The sequence below is a fragment of the Eucalyptus grandis genome, chromosome 10, assembly GCF_016545825.1.
Source record: "Eucalyptus grandis isolate ANBG69807.140 chromosome 10, ASM1654582v1, whole genome shotgun sequence".
In the NCBI taxonomy this organism is placed as follows: Eukaryota; Viridiplantae; Streptophyta; class Magnoliopsida; order Myrtales; family Myrtaceae; genus Eucalyptus; species Eucalyptus grandis.
In genome coordinates this window covers 31,943,140-31,965,700 of record NC_052621.1, presented here as the reverse complement: position 1 = coordinate 31,965,700, position 22,561 = coordinate 31,943,140, and the positions used below count along the sequence as shown (strand labels likewise).

General features: G+C 39.7%; 3 protein-coding genes across 5 annotated transcripts; 2 read left to right on the top strand and 1 right to left on the bottom strand.

The window, feature by feature from the left end:
* Positions 1 to 9,688: 9,688 nt before the first annotated feature.
* Positions 9,689 to 16,628, top strand: LOC104422845 (serine/threonine-protein kinase/endoribonuclease IRE1a). 3 transcript variants are annotated; one of them, XM_010035294.3, is made up of 7 exons: positions 9,689 to 10,158; positions 11,194 to 11,431; positions 12,104 to 13,614; positions 14,364 to 14,536; positions 14,862 to 15,108; positions 15,859 to 16,162; positions 16,299 to 16,628. In XM_010035294.3, exons 1-7 carry the CDS (start codon positions 9,989 to 9,991, stop codon positions 16,443 to 16,445), a joined length of 2,790 nt encoding a protein of 929 aa, XP_010033596.2. In that variant the 5' UTR covers positions 9,689 to 9,988; the 3' UTR covers positions 16,446 to 16,628. The 3 variants fall into 3 exon arrangements, with proteins under 3 accessions (XP_010033596.2, XP_039159358.1, XP_039159357.1); XM_039303424.1 differs by having other exon boundaries at positions 10,025 to 10,158; positions 11,226 to 11,431; XM_039303423.1 differs by having other exon boundaries at positions 10,041 to 10,166.
* Positions 16,629 to 18,628: 2,000 nt separating this feature from the next.
* LOC104422844 (50S ribosomal protein L11) lies at positions 18,629 to 19,461 on the top strand. Its single transcript, XM_010035293.3, has one exon. It carries the CDS (start codon positions 18,672 to 18,674, stop codon positions 19,137 to 19,139), a length of 468 nt encoding a protein of 155 aa, XP_010033595.1. The 5' UTR covers positions 18,629 to 18,671; the 3' UTR covers positions 19,140 to 19,461.
* Positions 19,462 to 19,652: 191 nt separating this feature from the next.
* LOC104422843 lies at positions 19,653 to 21,428 on the bottom strand. The gene is made up of 2 exons (XM_010035292.3): positions 21,170 to 21,428; positions 19,653 to 20,553 (listed from the first exon to the last, which is right to left on the bottom strand). Exon 2 carries the CDS (start codon positions 20,447 to 20,449, stop codon positions 19,883 to 19,885), a length of 567 nt encoding a protein of 188 aa, XP_010033594.2. The 5' UTR covers positions 20,450 to 20,553; positions 21,170 to 21,428; the 3' UTR covers positions 19,653 to 19,882.
* Between the last annotated feature and the right edge of the window lie 1,133 nt (positions 21,429 to 22,561).

Genomic DNA, 22,561 nt, shown 5'->3' with positions numbered 1-22,561 from the left:
ACTTCCCATAGTGACTTCTTGGTGGTGGCCATGAACCAGAAATTCCTGCGAAACATCCCTCCTCTTTTTAGCTGTGTCCACAGACAGGCTTAGGACTCTCTTTGAACATATGATGTATTGTTCTTATTTTCAAGATGCATTAACAATGTGATTTAGTAAGTTGTTGGTTATCCCCCTCATGGCAAGTTAGGCCCGGTGGTCGGTCCCAGTGGGGACTTATACTTTCTACCCTGTTTCATTTAATTTCAAATGTGTCCACGAGCAGCGGTGTCGACTTCGTGGCTCATATTCAATATTGTTCTGACGGTAGGTTCTGGGAGGAGATCTTCGGATCATCTCCTGAAGATTTAGACACTATTTCACGAAACAATTCCTTAGACTTTCGATTGAAACATACATATTTGTCTCCATGAGCTGTGACGATGAGGGGTCGATGACGACAATTTGCAGGGTGGTTGATTTCGGCATAGTGCATATTAAGATGTTATTACATGTTTATGAAACGTAGCCATTTAGAAAATCTATGTGTATATGCTTTTGTGGTAATTGATAATTACGACGTATAATCAGCTACAAAACATAAAGTCTCTCTTTTCATTCGCAGCTACTAGTACGTCCAATGCTTAAATTGCTATCTAGAGGGCAATGATTCACCGCCTGAATACAACAATTTCCGCTGTAAAGGTGCTTTTATAAGTGATGGTTTTATATGAGATGGGCTTAAGGCCCGTCCGCCCACGTTGGGCCCAAAAAGCCTGGCCCACAAGAATAGGGCCCGTGGATGGAGGGACGTATAAAAGGGATGAGAAAGAGGGAGAAGACACCTCTTGGAAATAACGTACATACGTCTTCTCCCGCGTGCTCTCTCTCTCTCCAAAAAGAAAAGAAAAACAGTAAGCGTTTTTCTTCCCTTCAAGGCGTCGTCGGATCGAACATGGCCAATTTCTTTTCCTCACTTCAGCATTGGTGTCTAATCTGTGGCTAATAAGGTACGCTCAAATCTGTGGTGTGCTTTACGATCGGTGATACATGATTTTCCCGGTCTTCGTCTTCCGCATTGCTTTAGGAGTTCGATTTAGTGTCGAATCCGGTTTTTTCGGGGATCCGTTATTCCCAACATTGGTATCAGAACTCTAGTTCACGTTTTCCCGACCTGTTTATTGTTTTTTGATTGATTTTTTGCGAAAATTTTCGGCCGTACAAATCGGGGTGAGAAATCCCAACACCCGAGCGTTGTTCGTCCATTTTTTCGAGTTTCTGTGATTCAAAATCGATTTCTAAATGCATAGGGTGAAAGGGCTCGTCGAGGCGAGTCCGGCGACATGTCGTGCGCCGCCGGGAGATGCCGCACGCGCTCACACGCACGGCCAGAAGGCGCTGCGCGTGGGCGCAACGCGCCCGAAGCGCTGGCTCGGCCAGCGCGTGTGGCACACGCGCCGGTCTACGAACCGGCACGTGCGCGTTGTCGGCCGGCGAAATGGCACGCGCCGGTCAATGGACTGACGCGTGCTGACATTAGCATGACGTCACCCAACAGTCGGTAACCGCTGGGATGACGTCGCACCGACGACGGTTGGCCGGCCGGTCACCGACCGGCGACCCGACCCGACCCGACCGCGGACGCCTAGCACGCGCGCGGCACGTGCCGGCTGATGTCTGCGTGACGTCATCCCGCGCACGCGCACGGCACGTGCGGTCGGTTCGTCCGACCCGGCTCGACCGGCCCGACCGGTCCGACGACCGACGACCTGACCGTTGACCGTTGACCCATTGACCGACGACTCCGACCGTTGACCCGAAAAAATAAAAATAAAAAATATAAAAAAAAAATTTGTTTCTTTTTCAATTATGTCTGTGTGGGTTAGAGGTAATCCATTCTTTATTCTGCATTTGTTGCATGAATTATGAAAAATTATGTATTTTCCATTTTGTTTATTGTGGATTATAAGTGATCCATTTATTGGTTCTACATTTGTTACAGGAATTATGATGCGTTATGCATGGATACCTGCAATCCCGAGAACGGACGAAGGAAGAGCTAGACTAAAAAGGCTGATGAAAGAGTTAGCTGATTATCGGTGGCATGACGGTGATTTAATATCACACGTGGTCAGGTCAATCGATGATGACAGAAATCATCTGGAATGGTTATCTTATGCTGGATTTTGAGAAGGTGCCGGCTTTGATAAACACTCTTTCACCTGAATGGCAAACAGTGTTAGATTGGCTATGCGAGGTCAACGTAATCCTGGGTTATAGCAGGCTAGTAGAAGCTTTTGTAAGAGAGTACTATAGGATTGAGTTGGCCAGAACTTCAACCCTTAGATTGAGCGCCACATGGCGCAGAGTGAATGCCCCTTGGAGGCGACATGAGAGCTCTCCAAAAAAATTTCCATGGTTGGCAAATGTGCCTTCAGTTTTCTCAGATACTTCGACTGATAGATTAGAAGGGACTTTCCCTATTTATTTCTTAGATTAGTTTGAGATGTTTTTTAGTGTTGAATATCTCTTTCTATGTTGATATTTCTTTTTGGATATATTACTTAGTGTAATGGATTGTTGTATTAGTTGAAAGTATTATTATTTTATTGGATGTCAATTATCTATTGCTTTCTATTATTGCTGATTGATTTGGGTAGTTAGCTGTGGGTAGTTTATAGAAGTTTTTATAACTTCATAGAATTTATTTTGCATAAGACAATTATATTAATAATAGTTTTAAGTTAGGATTTTTGGAGGATGATTGGAAACGTAGTGACCTTTTGATTCTGAAACCTTACTTGAAATTATTCATTGATATGATGGGTCTGTGCAAAGTGGATGCATAAATGATAGGCATTAATTCTTCATGCATATATGTCTAATGTGTTCAGATTGATGGATTCAGCAACTAAGAACGCAATTGCTGATGTGAACGGCAACAATTGTGAAATATTGAATATGAAGATTCAATATGTGCTGGAAAAACAAGAAGCAATAGAAGCTCTTGACCATGTTATGGAAGATCTTGAGGATGCTGTGCGCCACCTTAAGCTGGTAGAGGACCGCTTGACGGCATGTGAGCCGAAAATAGATATTTGCAATGCTTGTTCTAGCTCGGAAAGGGCTTTGAGCTCTAAGCGCAAACGTATTGATTCGTTCAATATGTGGGAATGCAAAGGATCAAGTCCTTATTGCAAGAGATCAAGAGTTAACCAACACAAGAGAGGAAAAGGTCATCAAGTGAAGAAAATGTCAAGGGTAAGGTGTTACAATTGTGACAAGAAGGGTCACTATGCTCGCGACTGTCGTGAGCCAAAGAAAGTAAACACCTCTTGTACATTTGAGAACTTTGTTTATGTGTCAAGTTCTGCATTATTAGCTGAATCCAATCCTTTGTGGACTGTAGATTCAGGAGCAACAGACGATATAGCGAAGGATAGAGGATCCTTCGTGGAATTTCGATGAGTACCAACTGGAACTAAGTGGATCTATGTAGGAAATAACTCCAGAGATGAAGTTAAAGGGATTGACACCTGCCAATTGAACATGCGTGGTGGACGCACCTTGTTCCTAGATGATGTTCTATATGCTCTGGAGATTCGTCGAAATTTAAGTATCTGTTTTGATGTTGGTTAAGCTTGGTTTTAGTGTGAACTTCCGTAATAGCGGTGTAGATTTGTATTTGGATACAAACTACTATGGTTGTGGTCACTTTCTAGATGGTTTTATTGCACTAAATGTTGACTGTGGTGATGTCAATGTTTGTTATTCCCTTGTTTCACGTCTTCTACTTCATATGATAAAGATGTGATTATGTGGCATGCTAGACTTGGCCATATTGGCCAACATCGTATGAATAGACTGGCCAAAGAGGGCTTGTTGGGCAACATTGAAAATGTCGATTTGCCCATATATGAGCATTGCCTAGTAGGGAAAACGACAAGGAAACCATTTGGAAAAGGTAAAAGAGCTGAATTTCCTCTGCATTTAACCCATTCTGACGTCTGTGGTGCAATGAATGTGAAAGGAAGGTATGGGACTGTTTATTTCATCACTTTTATAGATGATTATACTCGATTCGGATGTCTATTTGATTTCTCATAAATCTGAAGCATTAAGTTGTTTCAAAAGGTTTATGAACTTGGAAGAAAATCAATTAGACAATAAAGTAAAAGCATTGAGATCCGATCGAGGTCGAGAATATTTATCTGATGAGTTTAGAAAATAATGTGATGAAAATGAATAGAAATATAGTTGTCTATTCCATATACTCCTCGACAAAATGGTGTTGCAGAGAGAAAAAACAGAACTCTACTGGAAATGGTTAGGTCCATGATGGCGCATGCTAACTTACATATTACTTTTTGGAGTGATGCGTTGTTAACTGATGCCTATATACTTAAATGGGTGCCTTCCTAATCAGTTAGTTCCACTCCATATGAGTTATGGACAAGTGGAAAACCGAACTTAAGTTTTCTTAAGCCATGGGGTTGTGCTATCTTTACTCATGAGTCCTCTCACAAGTTTGGGAAATTGGGTCTCAAAGGAAAGAAGAGTATTTTAATGAGATACTCCGAACACTCGAAATGATATGTGTTCATAGGTGAGCAGGAAAGTGGGAGTATAACTGAATTTGAATCACGGGATGTCACATCCTTAGTGGATGAATTTCCTAAGAGGGGCGAAATAAGAGAAGATTACTTCATATTTGAAACCTTGGATCAAGATAATGATATTAGTGGAGTTCGTCCAAGTGGGAGTAATATGAGAAGTGATGAATTGAATTCAACTCATTCTCAATTACAATCACATGATGAAATGATATTGTCATTATCTAATCCGAGTGGAAGCATTATGGGGAATGATGTACTAAGTGTACAATCTCCCATACGGCGAACAAGTCGCTAGAGTATTCCCCGTCGAAGTTTTGGTATTGAAGAGGAAACTTTTATGGTTGCTCCACAAGATGAGGATGAGCCAATAAATATTAATGAGGCTCTAAATTGCCCTAGTAAGGAAAAATGGATTCATGCAATGAAAGAGGAAATGGAGTCAATGAAATCAAACCAAATCTGGGAACTGATTGATCTTCCAAAAAGGATGCAGAACTATTGGGAACAAGTGGGTTCTCAAAATAAAACGAAAGGCTAATGGCTCGATATAAAGGCATAAGGCTCACCTTGTGGCGAATGGGTATAATCAACATAAATGAATTGATTATGAAGATACATATTCTCCTGTAATGAAATTTACCTCGATTCGCATAATTCTGGCAATAGTAGCTAGTATGGATCTTAAGTTACATCAAATGGATGTAAGGACTGCTTTCCTCAATGGAGAATTAGAGGAAAGAAAATATATGGAACAACTTGCTGGTTTCATAGTGAAAGGCCAAAAAGAAAAGGTATGTCGACTTTTGAGGTCGATATGTGGCCTTAAGCAATCGTCAAGACAATGGTATATTCGATTTCATAATGCCATAATGGTATATGATTTTACAATGATAGATGAGGATCATTATATATATATCAAAAGATCCAAAGATCAATTTGTGATCATATCATTATATGTTGATGATATACTAATTGCCGGAAGCAATATGACACTTGTTAATACTGTCAAGAGTTGGTTGTCTTCCAGCTTTGAATTGAAGGATATGGGATTGTAAACCCATAGACACTCCTATTGCAAAAGGTAAAGGATTGAGCCATAGACTGTGTCCAAGGACTCCATAGGAGAAGGAACAAATGAAACATGTTCCTTATGCTAGTGCTTTTGGGAGCTTGATGTACGCTATGATGTATACAAGACCTGACATATGTTATGCAGTTGGAATGGTGAGTAGATACCAATCCAACCCAGGTCAAGCACGTTGGAAAGCCGTTAAATGAATACTAAGGTATCTAAAGAGGACTGCTGATTATACGTTGAGTATTAAGGAAAGGATTTGCAACTCTAAGGCTATTCAAATGCTGATTGGAGAGGAGATTTAGATGAAAGAAAATCTACCTCTGGGTTTGTTTTCTTACCGAATAATGGCACCATATGTTGGAGCAGTAAGAAACAAAAGTATATAGCCTTGTCCACGATGGAAACTGAGTTCGTGGCATTATCAACAGCAATAAAAAAAGATGTTTGGCTTAAGAGATTATTTGATCATTTAAGTTTTATTTGAAGTGCTGCAGATTCATTGTTGGTTAACTGTGATAGCCAAGCAGCAAAAGCGTATACCAAAAATCCAAAATATCATGGCAATACCAAACATATATATACCAAGTATAATTTTATCAAAAATATGATTGCACGAAAAGATGTGAACTTACAGTACATGTTACACATAGAATGGTAGCAGATCCTATGACAAAGCCAAAACTTAGATATGTGTTTTATGGCCATGTAAAATCTCTAGGATTGCGTAGAGGCTGATATACTGAATATTGTAATTTCCCTAAGTGTTCACATTTGATGAATTTGTGTTTTCATCATTGATGCCTATGAATCTTTGTTTGATTTTTATGCATCTTAATGCTCAGTGCATTACTTTAACTTGAGAAAGTATGTCGGACAAATATAAGATTAGCCCACTCACACAGGTAATCGCCTCTATTTACTGTGTGATAAATAGAGATGAGACTGTTTTTAAGCTTATTATCTAGGTGATAATCAAGAGCTCAAGCTTAAAATACGTATGTCGCCTTAACTGGGTGTTAAGATGATGACATAATACTTACTATGTCCGAAAGTAAAATAACCCATATATTTTACTTTATCTGTCTATGATGCCATATGTGAGTTCTGATGAATTTTGTGAATGAGTAGATACGTGAACTCAAGTTAGACATTGGGTATGTCTGAACTATCATCTGTACGGTATTGAAATGTGTAGACATCCGCTCCATGGAAAAGGAGTTAATACCGTAATACGTATTTCATACTACGTATGCATGAGCCGACTAATAAGAGTGGCAAAAAGTTTGATCTCAACTTTTATGACGTGTGAGACTCTTGAGGAAAAGAGTTCCTCAATTTTTTAGTCCCCTCATGACTCTTACTTATTTTCAAGATTTCTATTTAGTGTTTGATATCTTAGGATGTTGCCAATGGTCATGAGTTGATTCGATCTAATGGGGCATTTCTAGAAAAGCAAGCTGAACTGAAATTGAGAGTTTGAAGGAAAGAGGAATATCGAATTTGGAGAATCACATTATAGTTTTGGTATTCACCGGTTAACCAATTATGACTGTCTTTGTGATAATCATAATTATGAATACAATATAGATATATATATATATATATATATATATATATATATATATCCTTATTTAAAAGAGATCAAGAGAGATATAAATGTGATCAATCGATCTAGGGTACTGCATACTAAATCTACTCAGAGTGTGATGCCCATTTATGAGCTGCTATATATTCCTAACAGATGTATGGCAACGAGCTCTCAAAATATGCTGGTCGCACGGATTATTCACCGGTATGAATGTTGAAAAGAGGTAAAAGAGAATTCTGTTCGGCCCACCATGTGCGAGTGGGGGATGATGGTTTTATATGAGATGAGCTTAAGGCCCGTCCGCCCATGTTGGGCCCAAAAAGCCCGGCCCACAGGAATAGGGCCCGTGGATGGAGGGACGTATAAAAGGGATGAGAAAGAGGGAGAAGACACATCTTGGAAATAACGTACGTACGTCTTCTCCCGCACGCTCTCTCTCTCTCCAAAAAGAAAAGAAAAACAGTAAGTGTTTTTCTTCCCTTCAATGCGTCATCGGATCGAACAGAGCCAATTTCTCTTCCTCACTTCAGCATTGGTGTCTAATCTGTGGCTACGCTCGAATCCGTCGTGTGCTTTACGATCGGTGATACGTGATTTTCCCGGGCTTCGTCTTCCGTATTACTTTAGGGGTTCGATTTAGTGTCGAATCCGGTTTTTTCGGGGATCCATTATTCCCAACAATAAAGAACAAAAAATGGACGTAATCAAAAATAAAATTTATTGATAACTAGAATATTTTTAAAGGGCTACACTATTTTCATTCCTTAAATAGCCTTAGACACGTCCTAAAATTTTAATGGTCCAAAATGGCTCTTACTGAGGCCTATTAATGGTAAGATTGATAAAAGAGGAAAACTGTACAACAAGAACAAGAGGGATCCACCAAAGAAGATCCTTCTCTTTTTTCGGAAGAAAAGGAGGATCCGGACAAAATCGATGAAAGGGAAGAGATCCGAGTGAATGAAATTTTATATTGATCTATCAATCTAATGATTTTTATCAACCTTTATCTGAATAGTTGTTTCTTTTTTATTTTTTATTTTTTTTATTTCTATTCAAATCATAGAAGCTTACTCGTTCATTGCTCTTTTATGGGAATTATCTAAAATTTGAGTATTTTAGTAAATTTAACAATCAAGATTGTAATCTATATTTCTTTGAAGTTCAGTTTCAAATAATTTCTTGTCATATACAATTCTTAGTACAAGTGTTTACTTAGAGAAATTATTTGGTTAAAGTTGTGAACAATTTATGAACAATATTTATATTTGTAATATGTTAATTAACAATTATTGTCAACATTGTTCAAAACTATCGTAAAAAAAAAAAAAAAAAAAAAACTTTGTGAAAATCACCTTGAGCACAACAGTAAGTAAAAGAGAGGAAACTTAATCTATATAAAAACAAATTGAACATAACAAAAAGTCACAAACCTAATGCATTATTGTTATTTCAGTCTCAAACATTTTAATTAAATCAATTTAGTTCTAAACATTTTCATATTTTGTCAATTGAGTCTATTCGGTTAATTTTGATTGAAAATCGTTGATACGGAAAATTATAGTCTTACGTGACACGACCGCCACTTAATTGAACAAGAATTTTTTTCCTTTAACCTCGCCGGCCAAAATGAAAGGAATGAAAGAAAGAAAATAATAAAATAACATAATATAAAAAGAACAAAAAAAGTTTTAAAAAAATCAATAAAACATTTAAGTTATTATTTACAAATGTCCACATTAGTGCGGGCATGTCACATACAATGATAGTTGTCTACATCAGCAATTTTCTCCCGAATAGACTTAATTAACAAAATGTAAAAAGTTTAGGATTAAATTGATCTAATTGAAAAATAATAACCGAATTGGTGTCAATCCAATAAGTGTATATAAATAATATGAAGAATCTTGTACTCGACGCATGGTTTTTATATTTTCAACAAATATCCACTTTTAATCTTTGTCAATTCTCTTGAGATTATTTTCATCAACTCAATTAGCTAAAAAGTGCTATAATCCTCTATACATTGTGCAAATAGCGTGGGACTATTTACGTTTATAAATTAAATAATACCACAGATTTCGAATATTTGAATCCCCACGTGATCCAATGTTTGACCTTATCAGTCCTAAATGACGACCGAGTCTTGACCCGAGCAAGTCTTACCGGACCGGTTTAACCTCAAGAAAGAAATTGCTTCGAGTCAGTGCTTCAACGGGAGTCAGGCGTGCGATCGGGTCGACACCGCACGTGTCGGAGCTCAGTGCACGAGCCGAGCCGAGCCGAGCCGACCCGACCCGGGGCCACCAGCGAGCGCCGCACGGTCAAAGGCGCCCCCTTTAAAGTTTAAAGGACCAAAACGACGCCGCCGGACCAAGTAAACGCCGAAATGGACTTTTTTACCCATGGAAAAAAAAAAAGACAAAACAATCAGCTCCGAGGACGCGGACAATCCCGTGCCGTTCGAACGGAGAATCGCGGCCGCACGACAACGCAATCTCCGAATCCCAATCGTGTACCGGTTGGGCGACTGGATTCAGCGGCAATCTGTCGGAGATCCCAAGCCCGCGGCGACCGCGGGAAGCTTCGAATCTCCCTTGATTGCTGTTCGAATCTTCTTCTCCTTCGATTGCCGTCCGTCCGGACCTTTCGAACGGCGGCCCCTCGCTCTATAAAGGGAAGGATCGCTTCGATCTCGTCGTTTCGTCGGCTTCTCGGGCGCGATTCATGAGGGGTGGGATTCGGCGGCGGCTATGGGCGCCGTTGTCGATCGTCGGCTGGTTGCTGGGGCTGAGCGCCGTCCTCTCGAGGTCGGAGAGCTCGGAGGTGTCGGTGCCTGGGCCGTGGGACAGGGGATTGACGCGCTTGCCCGTGAGATCGCTCAAGTCGATTCAACCGTGAGTTGGTCTCTTGCTGTTCGGCTTTGATTTCTCGCTTCGTGATTGATTTGGAAGAAAAATTTGTAATTCTTGTGGTCCAAAGGAAGTAGTGTTTTTTGCCATGGAGCTGTGATTCGTTTGGCCAGTTGAGCGTGTGCAGTTCCGTGCCGTGATTCCGATGGTGCGAGTTTAGTTTAGTGGCTATTCGGTGTGGCATGTGCTAGGTTGTGAGCTTGGTTCTTTTGGTAGTAAGGAGTTCTGTCGAAGTTTGTGAAAATCTGTATGTTCAAATGGCATAATGCGGCTGGTTAATAAAAGGTTCGAACAGAGTTTAAGTTTTCGGATATGCATGGGTGCAGTGGGGAAAAACTGCTTATTTTGCTTGTTTAGAGGCACCTAGTTGTCTTGTTATTGAATTTGGCAAGGATAAAGTCCCTGCGTACGAGGGGGGAGAACAGAAAGGGACAGAGAAGTGTGACTTATGTATTGAATAATAAGTCCCTGCCTTGCTGTCTACCCGTGGAAATCATGTGAGAAATGGTCTCCTCGATGTCCAATGTACATCAATTTGGTATTCTGCATGCTAATTTGTCTTGTCGGGACTCATTACTAGTATCTTCTTCCTCATTGTTTGGTAGCAAATTGGGGTCTAATGGATGCATGATATGGCTGCATGATTTGTGTACTCCTGATTTAGAAATCTAGGATCAGTTGAAATTCAGCTTTGCTTTGCAGCATAGTCATATAGTGTTGCCAAGAACTTGGAAAGCCTTGATATGTATATCCATTTGGAGCTTATGACAAGTACTTTCTATTCAGTGGTTGAAGTTGCTGATAAGCACGCCCTAACTGTGCTGTTTTAATGTATAATTTGGTCTAGCTTCTGCTTCTGATATGTCTTGTTGGCCTTTACTGGCTAGCCATGAGTTAGTGACCAGTTTGAGTCCATTTTTCAGTGACTTGCCATGCCATTCTCCTGTGTATTGGGGAAATAACTCTACCATTTCTCTGTTATTTTGCATGCCTTTGCTTGTCGATTCTACTTTTGGACAGAAATCATGACACTGCCCTAGTTGCCGCCCTAGATGGGACAATACATTTGGTGGACAGCGACTCTAGGAAGGTGATCTGGTCAGTCACGTCAGGACCTCCCATCCACTCTTCATATCACGCTCCAATCAACAAAGATAATGAGAATGAAAGTTCTTCTGGACCCAGCAGTGGTTACTTTATAGACTGTGGTGATGATGACTGGGAGCTGTATATACACAACGAGCACTTTGGTAAAATGGTATGGCTAAGACTTCTATTTGTGACAAAAAACTCAAGATCTTTTTAGGTTTTGTCTAATTAGAATGACTGTTTGATCATTTGTCTAATCAAGGATATCACTAATTTCATCACTTCCCTGTGCATGGTTGGTAGGGCTGCCTCGATGGTGGCAAAAAATTTTACCAATCAGTGGGAGAGATCTATCTCCTACGTTTGTAAGACAGAGTAGATGAATGCATTCTACTATTTGATACTGCCAATGCTGTTTTCTGTGAAATACCTTGCTGCTTAAAGGTTTTTCTATGCCAGGTGATCTTTACCCAAGAAAGCAAGGCATGTTTATGGTAGGAAATATGGAGTTTGCAATACTTAAACGTATAGTGTGTTGCTTTGTTCAGGGAAAAAAATGGCTGTATTTCTTTCATCCTTAAGATTTTACTTGGACTTGTCTTGCCTATTAAAGGTTGTAAAAAGGATTTCCAGATTTTGCCTTTTGTACTTAAATGGAAAATGCCCTTATCTATATGTTTTAGACCCATGAACTTCGAATGTCATCTCTCCTCCTTCCAAAATTGAGGAGAAGTCTCCGGATCATAGTGGCTGTTTTTCTTATTAACTGTAAAAAAAGTCAATTGCTGCCACTATTACCCGCTGTATACATCTTATGAACTGACTGCCCCATGCAATGCAGAAGCTGGGGATGAACATTGACGAATTCGTAAAAAATACACCATTGGTTTCAGAGGATGGATCAGTTACACTTGGATCTCGGAAAAGCACGGTGTTTGAAGTCGATGCTTTGACCGGAAGAGTCATACGTACTTATGGTTTATCGGATTTTCCATCTACCTCACCAAATGATATAGAACAGACTGCTTTACAAGATAAAATTGCCAATGATTTGGCGGAATCTAACTCTGATACTGCTCAGCCGCGCCTGAAGATTATGAGGACAGACTATTCTTTGCAATCATTTGCTGCAACATCCAACAAAGTATTGTGGAATGTGTCCGTGGCTGAAATAGGGGCCGCTTTACTTTGTCGAGGTGATGATAATTCTTTCAGTGGATCTTCCGTCAACTCAAGACATCAACTTGGTCTGGAATCTGGAAATTCCATTACAATGCCACTTTCTTGTCAATCAAGAGCTATTGTCTACCGATTTCGCAAACGTGATGTGTATGATACATTTTCTAGGCCTCAGCTTCATGATGGGAGGAAACTTCCATCTCCTAGTCCAAAACAACAACTACTACCTTCCCAGGATGAAATCAATCCATCATTGAACTTTCAGCTTGAAAATCCTTCTTCAGAGCTCATGCTTCCGCCACTAACGAAGATAGACAATATGTTCAACTCGCATGATGGTAAAGCTGCTGGGGTTATATTGCCATTGCCTGCACCGGAGATCCACGATACGGTAGTTGTTCGTTCGGATAACAATGCAACCGTTTATGCTGATGGTTCACGTAATACGTCTTCTGAGTGGTCAGCGACTTTATATGTTATATTAGTGGTCTTTATGGCGGCTGTTGGTTTGATCGTCCGCCGTTTTTTTCGAGTACCAAAAGAACAGGCTAAGCAGGCTGGCGATTCTAGTTTGAAAACACCTTCCAAGCGGAAGAAAATGCGCAAGTATGGGAAGGGTAATGGAAGTCCGGACAGAAAGGAGAATCATGTCTCTTCAGAAAATGAAGGCAGGCTTGACAATAGTAGGAGCAATGATGACGCATGGATGAAGCTCAATAACCTTCTTGATGGTGGCAATGCAGGGCGTAGAATCGGAAAACTCCTCGTACTAAGTACAGAAATTGCTAAAGGAAGTAATGGGACCATTGTCCTTGAGGGCATCTATGAAGGTCGACCTGTTGCGGTGAAACGCCTTGTCCAGTCTCATCATGATGTTGCCTTGAAAGAGATTCAGAATTTGATAGCATCTGACCGACATGCAAATATTGTTCGGTGGTATGGAGTGGAGTATGACCAAGATTTCGTGTATCTTGCTCTAGAACGCTGTACTTGCAGCTTAGATGATTTAATTCAAGTACAGTCAGATGCTTCAAATAATTCTGTCTTCCCAAATGATCCAGCATCGATGGTTGAATATAAAATCAAATTGGATTCAGTTAGGGGTATGGTGGAAGATGTTAATTTGTGGAGGGCAGATGGACATCCCTCACCTTTGTTACTGAAACTGATGAGGTAACTTTTATGTTTAGCCATGCCAAAAGGGTTTGAGTTGAGAGATGACTGCATATCTTGCTTTTTCGACACTCCTAAAATTATCTTGTCACAGATTTGAATTTGTATTGAGCTTGCTTCCATATGTTTAACATGACTTGGAAGCATCTCAGAGAGATCATTACCTTCATAAACTTTTCTTCGCTGGTGCATGTGGGTATTAGGTGCTAATCAAAGGACTTAAGCTCTTCTGCAAAAAACTTCCAAGTGATACATGTTAAGAAGGACTTGTTAGACGACTACCTTGACTTTGGTTAGCCCAATCCGATTTATATCATGGGCTGAGTTTAGAACCTTGCAGCTTCCTTTCTAGAGTCGTAGGTTTAAGTTCAATGTCACTATCGAGGCTAAACTCTTAGTTTGAAATCAATTGGGTATTATCAATTGCTTAGTGACAAAACATAGATTTTCCTGTATTGGATAAACTGGTATACCTTCTCTCTTTGTGATTCGTGAATGCTGCAAAAACTTTATGCACTCAAATTAGTAAATGATTATGTTATTGCTAAATAACCTGCAACAGGTTTGATTCTCTAGTGTACTTCTGGCATCCTTATTGGGTATTAATATGTTATAGAAGTTCCTTAATTTCCAGTAGGATATGGCTTAGTATTTTATGTATCTGATGACTTGAAGTGGCCCAGTTACTATTGGATTCTAGATATATTGTTAATTTTAAGTCATAACGTCTACTCTACATTATAATACAGGGATGTGGTATCAGGACTTGTCCATCTGCATGACTTGGGAATAATTCATCGGGACTTAAAGCCCCAAAATGTCTTGATTACAAAGAATCGATCATTATGTGCTAAGCTATCTGATATGGGCATTAGTAAACGCCTTCATGGAGATACATCTTCCTTGGGATATCATGCCACTGGTAAGTGCTAATGACAGCTTAACCAGACCTTTGATCTTCTTTTCCTCGAGACTGATCTATGCAAATCTAAATCTATAAGATGGTAATCATTTTCAGATTCCTGACTAAAACTTCAGGCCAATAATTTTAGTTGTTAAAGCAATCTCTTCTTTCATAGGATAAGTTTTGTCGGAAGTATGGTTGCTTTAAATCGTTTTTTATATCGTGTAAACTCTGTGGAGATTTAATGGTCTCCCTTTATTGACCAGTTGAATCTAACATTCTTATCTAAACATGGTCCAAGTGATTATGGCTCTTTGGTTGATCTCTGATATTTGTCTTGCAGGTTGTGGAAGCTCAGGATGGCAGGCACCTGAACAGCTTCTTCATGGGCGCCAAACACGCACAGTAGATGTGTTCAGTTTAGGATGTGTCTTGTTCTTTTGCATCACTGGTGGAAGGCATCCATTTGGTGAACGTCTGGAACGTGACATCAATATTGTGAAGAATAAAATGGACTTGTTCTTGGTCGAATTCATACCAGAAGCTGTGGATCTATTTTCGCATTTACTAAACCCAAATCCTGAATTGAGGTGAGAATACTGTTAGCTATAATTTGAATCACAGCCATTTTCATTTTGCTATTGGATAGAATTTGTAACTGTTGTTAGTTGACTAATTTTCAATTTCCTATGTCACTAAAGTCTCATGAATATTAAATGTGGCTTGAAATTCGATGAACTTTGCTCCACTTGATGAGAAAAAAAAGTGTACATCCCCTTAATCTCTTTTGTCAAATGACAATAGAAGCTGCAGAAAAGGTTGACCTTGTGATAGCATAGATGCCTTTGACAATTGTGATTTTCTAGTGTAAGATGATCATTGTTGGTGGCTTGGTTATTCTGGCTATAAGTTTGTTACCAGCCCATGAATATATAAATTACAATCATTCCTAGCGTACTATTTAGAGTATTGTTGCTATACATACACCAAAGAGGATTTCATGTGGAGATTCCGAAGCTTTAGCATATTGCCTTAACTTTAAATAAGATCGTAGGGACTGAATGATTATTTTTCTAATTTAAGATACTTGGAGTAAATCATTCCTGGCTTCTTGTTATAGTCAAACTACTGCTTTCATCCTGTAATTATGAGTTGTGAAGTTCATGGAGCTAATGCAATTTTAATTGTTATGGAGATTGCACCAATCTTGTATTTGCGATGCTAATGAATTCAGGAAGTTGGTCCATCTTGGTGTTGTTCGTGTAATTGATTTCTTTTAGCATCCTGGGCTATAGTTTATTTTTCGTAATAACTTTTAATTTGCTTTTGATTACTGGCAGGCCAAAAGCATTGGAGGTGCTTCACCATCCATTATTTTGGAGTTCGGAGATGAGACTGTCCTTTCTTCGTGATGTCAGCGATAGAGTAGAGTTGGAAGATAGGGCACTCAATTCTGATCTTCTGAAAGCAATAGAGAGCACTGCACCAATGGTTTTCGGTGGGAAATGGGATGAGAAAATAGAACCTGAATTTATGGCTGACATAGGCAGATTTAGGCGCTACAACTATAGTTGTGTCAGAGACTTATTGCGAGTCGTGCGTAATAAGTTGAGCCACTACAGAGAACTTCCTGAAAGAGTCCAGGTACTCTCTCTCTCTGAGTGGAATTGGGATGAATTCTGCAGCTGAATGCATATTCAGGCTTTCTTGGTGACTTTCTACATCTTGAATGGTGTGAACTTGTGGCTCATATCTGTCATTGCTTTGATGGTCATGGCAGGAGCTCCTCGGACCAGTTCCTGAGGGTTACGACAATTACTTCGCTAAGCGATTCCCGAGACTCTTGATTGAGTCATACAAGGTGGTGTCCAAGTTCTGCAAAGACGAGGAATGCTTTCAGAAGTACTTTCGAAGTGATGAGCTTTGACCATCTGGCCACTCCACCGGTGATCAAAATGGGCTCATTTGCAAGGTAAGTTTGCAATGATGCAAGTGGATGGTGGGAGCAGATAGCCTGTACAAAAAGCATGTAAAATAGTGTGTGTCAGTATAGTATGTATATGCAACAAACTCGTATAATTAACTAAATGAACATTCTCTGAATATTTCATGTTTCGCTTGCACCGGTCCTGGGTTGGTTCAGGGATTGATTTTCACGCCACGCGAAAATGTTTTGCAAATCAGATACGCGGATGGCTAATTTATGTCCCATCTTTAATGATCCAACCATGTAATCTTTTTCACATCGCATGCGTCGGAGGATTTCTCGAGTGTTCTGCAAATTCTTCCTAGGCTGGATGAATCTCAGGCGTGTTCTTTGAGGATTGATCGGCATTATGAACGCCAAGCCGTGTTTATTTGTGAAATTTAATCACTCAAAAAGTTCAGTGATGATTCTCAAATCAGCAAAGCCTATGTATATTTTAGATGGGTCGAAAACCAGAATATGAGGACAAGTGATTTACTTTTACAGTGTGTTTGGCAATTTAAGAAGCAAATTGAAGGAAATGGTGCGGAGGAAAATATAATTATCGATTGAAGGATGACCCCGTTGTCTTACTCATTTAAATAGGTGTGAGGGACATTAAGGTGAAAATTATTTTTCGATATCAGCAATTATGTGGCCCTGGGGGAATCGTTTTTAAAATTTTTATTTTTATTTCCACCAACTGTTCTCTCAATTTCCACACCAAAATTAAGAAAAAAAATGTTTGATAATGACCAAAACATAGTGTTATATTTATTTTGTTGTTTTAGATTCTAAAGTACCAAAAAATAGTAAGTGGTCTTCTAGGACCGCTTTTCTAATCTGGACGTGTCCGTATCGGACCTCCTTTTTTTTGTTAACTTTGTTCTCTCGTAAAATTGTTATTTTTTTCTTCTTTTTTTCCTCAACTGACAGGATAATTCCTACCACTTTTTTTTTTTCTCTCTTGATTTTCCCCCTCCAATCAAAGATAAATCGTCTTTTTTTTTTTTTTTTTTTTTGCAACTTATCAAATGGAGTATAACATTGTGATTCTTTTTCTGTAAATTATCAAATCAATCCACTCATGTGTCTCATTTTATATTTTTCTATTTTACTTAGTAAAATATTTTTTAATTGAATATAATTGTGAAAAAATCATTTCAATTATCTTGAACGTACTATTATGGCACAAATCAAATGTACGACAATAAAAGAGAATATGCCAATTTTTTTGTCACAGTAATAATCACCCTAGTTATCCAAAGATTACACTAATAGGTGTGCAAAAAAAGTATTGTCACGTATTATGTCACATATTTATTTTTTTATTTCTCTTAACACTATTTACTATGAAACGTAAATTACATCTATTATTTTGTTTGAATACCAAGATGAAGTTCAGAATTTTGTAGAAAGTAAATTTATTTTCATGCAATTGATTTATTTTCTTGTCAAATTAATTCATTATATCAAACTAAATGAAAGAAAAAAAGGGGAATTGATTTGATAATGAGCATCAACCAAAAATAGGTATTCATTTGCCAATAAAATTTAGTTCCCTTCACCAAATTAGTTCGTTTTATTTTTCCTTATCAAATTATACATACGCATTTCTATATGTTATATCATGTGTTATACGTTAGTCTTTCATTGTAATAATATCATATCATAGGTGAATAAATTTTGTTATTACATCAACTAGAATATGGAAAAGCAATACTTATTTTTATAAAATTCCTGGGATTAAGTTAATATTTTCATCTTGTAATCGGAAAAATGAAAATGTTAGTGTGCTACGCTAAACCCATTTAATAGTTAACACATGCATGTTGCATTTTAATCTCTAATTGTATTAAATTTCAACAAACTCATTTAATAGTAAAGAAAATAATGACATTAAGATAATCCATTTTATAAAATAATGAATTACACGGAAAATAACGAGATTAAAATATTCTGACCAAAAAAATTACACGAAAATGAAAAAAAAAAAAAAAAGAAGATAAAATAGTGTGAGAAGTAAAAGATGAGAAAAAAACCATAATTAATTCTTACATTGGGCCGTTTCAGCAAAGAAAACAAAATGGGCCCAACGAAAATCTTGAGGCCCACAGGGTTCAACTAAACCCTTCTCTCTCTCTCTCTCTCTCTCTCTGCACTCGCTAATCCCCGTTCGCCACCACCATGTCGACCTTAAAGGAGATCTTGACCCGCCGCCCCGTGGCGGCGACGATCCGGCTCACCGTCCCTGCCGGCGAGGCCCGGCCGATGCCGCCGGTGGGCCCGGCGCTCGGCCAGTACAGGCTGAACCTGATGGCGTTCTGCAAGGACTTCAACGCCCGGACGCAGAAGTACAAGAAGGACACCCCCATGTCCGTCACCGTCACCGCCTTCAAGGACAACACCTTCGAGTTCACCGTCAAGTCGCCGAGCGTCACGTGGTACCTGAAGAAGGCCGCCGGGATCGAGTCCGGCAGCGGCCGCCCCGGCCACGAGACCGCGTCCAAGATCACCCTGAAGCACGCGTACGAGATCGCGAAGGTGAAGCAGTCGGATCCCTACTGCCAGTACATGTCCCTGGAGTCCATCTGTAAGTCCATCATCGGAACTGCTAATTCCATGGGAATTCAGGTGGTGAAGGAGCTGGAGTGAGTGATTTTGCCAGATGGGTCGGGGTAAAATTACCTTCCTGGGGTTGCGTTTCTGCTGGAATTCGTCGGGGACAGAGGAGTGCATGAGTGAACTGTTTCGATGTAATTTAAGTTTGATGAATTGGGGAGATTCCATTACGTGTTTTCTTCTTGATTCTGAGGTGTTACGTCATGCAGGACATAGAGGTTTGATGTTGATTTGATGTTTGATTCAGAGAAAATGTTGGGTCATTCTGAGATGTAAGAAAAGCTTCAATCTTGCTCCTCAGATTATTCACCAAAGATCCTAGCTTTGGATTAATCTTCGATAAATCTTTTTTCGATTTGGTATCGCGACAGCGTGGAAATTGCCTTCTTTAAGAATTCGAAACCAAGCAAAGGCGTCTTGGAATTTTGCAGAGTACCTTTGCGGTCAATATGTTCAAGATTTGACGTTTTCTTCTTGAGGTATGTGATCAAATGGGTCCTTGATCAATTAGGCTGCAGCCTCTCAGGCAATTTATCTCCTCAATCATAGTCTAGAAATTCTTTTGGGTAATCATCATTCCACAAAGTTAAAATAACATGGAAATAATACGGACTGGGTATTGATTTTGTTTACACCCAGTGTTTACTATCAGGATGAAACTTAGGTCCTCTAAATTGTAAAAGCAAAGATAAAGCAGCAACCCTGACAGACAGCAACTGACATTGGAGGACCGCTACACAAAGACTAGTTTTCCTTTAATTCGAGATTCATATCGATCATTTAGTTCTCTGTGCAGTTGGTACATTGTTGTTTCTCGAAGAGCTGTTCATGACTTGGTGCAGTCTCCGAGCCAGTTCTTCGTCCGTCTTGCAATTCGCAATCAGCCTGTTCCTTTTGTACAGCGAGTGAACCGGGACGCGCTTCTTCAGCTTGTTCCTCTTGAGAGACATCTGACTTTGATTTCCCTCGCCAGAGAAAGAGGCCACTATCTCCAAAGCGCTCTTGGCCGCGGTAATTGCCTTAACTGCAACGGCCGCCTTCTCTTCAGCAGCTGCTCTAGCAGCCTTTGCAATCTCAGCAGCAGCTAAAGCTGCCAATCTTGAGGCCTCCACGATTTCCTCGGGCGAAAGGTTCGGATCACTATGAATGCTTATTAAATTGTTCAGGTGCGCATCATACACACTTGACGATGACGACGGCGATAGAGATTCAGCAGGCGAAGAAACAAGCGAGGCCCCCTTGGTATCTGAGTTCTGTTTCTTCATTCCGGCAAGCAAACGCTTCCGAGGAGGCAACAACACATCAGCATCCGCTCGCTCGACTACACATCCGTTAGCTTCCATGGTTCCTTCTTCAGTCGAACAATCAAAACTCAGACAATGTGAACCGCTCCATCCACATCGGTGCTGTAACCAACGACATCGAGATCTAAACCTTTCGCAGCAATCTGCCAAACAAACATGTCACGGGGGTCTGATCCATAAAATGCACGTACAAAATTCAGTCACATTTCTAGATTCAATGCAATTCCTATACAAGAACTCAGTTGCTACCAAGCCAGATCACATGATCACCATGATTAACGATAATGCGTTCCTCCGTCGTTAGCATTTCACGCCGGCGCAAAGAAAAAAGCACGAAAAAACAATCAACAGATAACCAAATCCAGCTCCACTCATCGAGCTCGGCTCGCATTCGCAATCTACTTCCTAGAAACTCAACAAAAACGTTGTGACAGACATGAATGTCCTCTTCCACATCATCTCATTTAACTTCTTCAACAACAAACCAGACTCCAAAACCAATAGACAATCCATGAAAACCTCCGGAAAACAACAGATTTATCTTAAAAACGATAGCTTCCATACGATGGAACATGAAACCGGGAGCCGCAGCATGGGGCCAAAGCCGGCCAATGCTCCGGCCCCTGTCGCGAACGTGGGCGCAGACGGTCGAAACTACGGACGATCAAGACGGAACGGAGCTGATCCAACGGAATTCACACGCTCGGAATCGCGATGCGATCGAGACGCACTTAGGATTGGGGGGAGGGCCACGATTACCTTGTCTCGGTTTTCTCCCTGTCCACAACGAGGGTGAAGGCGGTCAACAGGTGCCGAGGGGGTCGGGAAGGAGGGCAGGCGATTAGGGTTTTTGGAGGTTGCAGAAGAGAAGAGAGAGAGAGAGAGAGAGAGAGAGAGAGATGGCTGTGGTGGTCCTTGTAGAGGGAGGAAATGGAGATCTTGTTCTGTTCCTTTTTGATTGGTTTCAATGGAGTGTGATGAAGATGTTGGGTCGGGTTTTGTGGGTTGAACTGCAAGATGCAAATGTGGCTGAATTTATATTTGGTCCGGCTTAGGATTTCTTATTTTCTCGAGACGTGCGACGTCGTTTTCTTTAATCCGACTTTTGATCTTCGGACTTTGAATTTATCTATCTAGATCCTTCGATTTTTTGTAAGTTTTTCTAATGAAATCTTAGCATTAACTTTGACGGTTTGAGTGGATACGGGTGTTGGAAGGTATTGAAATGTGACATGGAAAAAAAGTTAACTTCCGGAGACACGCGATTGTGGAAAATGACCTTCATAATTACCTTGCTAGATGAGCCAACATGAGAAGCTTTTTCCGCAACATACTGAAACATGATTTGTCAGCCACATTTACTTTAGTCGACTGAAATGAGTGATGGAGATATTTGATTTGAAAATATAATAGAGATAAAGACATTGAACATTAAATAGGCAAGCCTAGCGAACTATGGGGCTCGTGATCAGCTCTATAATTTGTACGCTATTGAGAATGTAACAATATTAAAGTAATGGGATGGAGGTGATCATTCAGGTCCATACATTATTTATCAATGGAAATAGAAACAATATTTTTTTAAGTGAAGTGGGCTAGGATCAAGTCAGGTTGAGTTTTTCCACTCCTAAATGAAATTGCATAAGCCCACCCAAAAGGTTGACATGATAATTGGATGAAAGGGTCTAACTTGTTGCCCGGTCTCCAATATATATATTAAAGATGATGAGGAGAGAAAATTGTTTTTTTTTTTTTTTTTTTTTTTGCAACAACAATGAAGAGTCAAGATTTGAACTCACGATTTCAAGGTTATAAGTTTTTCAAGCTATTAGACTATTATATTCCGCAATGAAGATAAGAATGTTCAAATAGACAAATAAGAAAAAGGCTTGAATACACTGCTCCTCTACAGCAAATTTGAAAGTGCATTACGATTAAGATGTACAGCAATACTATATCAATGTCTCACATGATATATATGCACATACATGCATATGGCAATCACTTGTCAGGAAATGCTTATATATTTCAAGCTGAGTGTGCTTATCTTGTTGCTTAATCAATCGAGTGAGATATTTTACTCCATCATTTTATGTCTTTACCTATGTCCATTCGAATCCATTTTCAAACCCATTTAACTCAACCAACCAT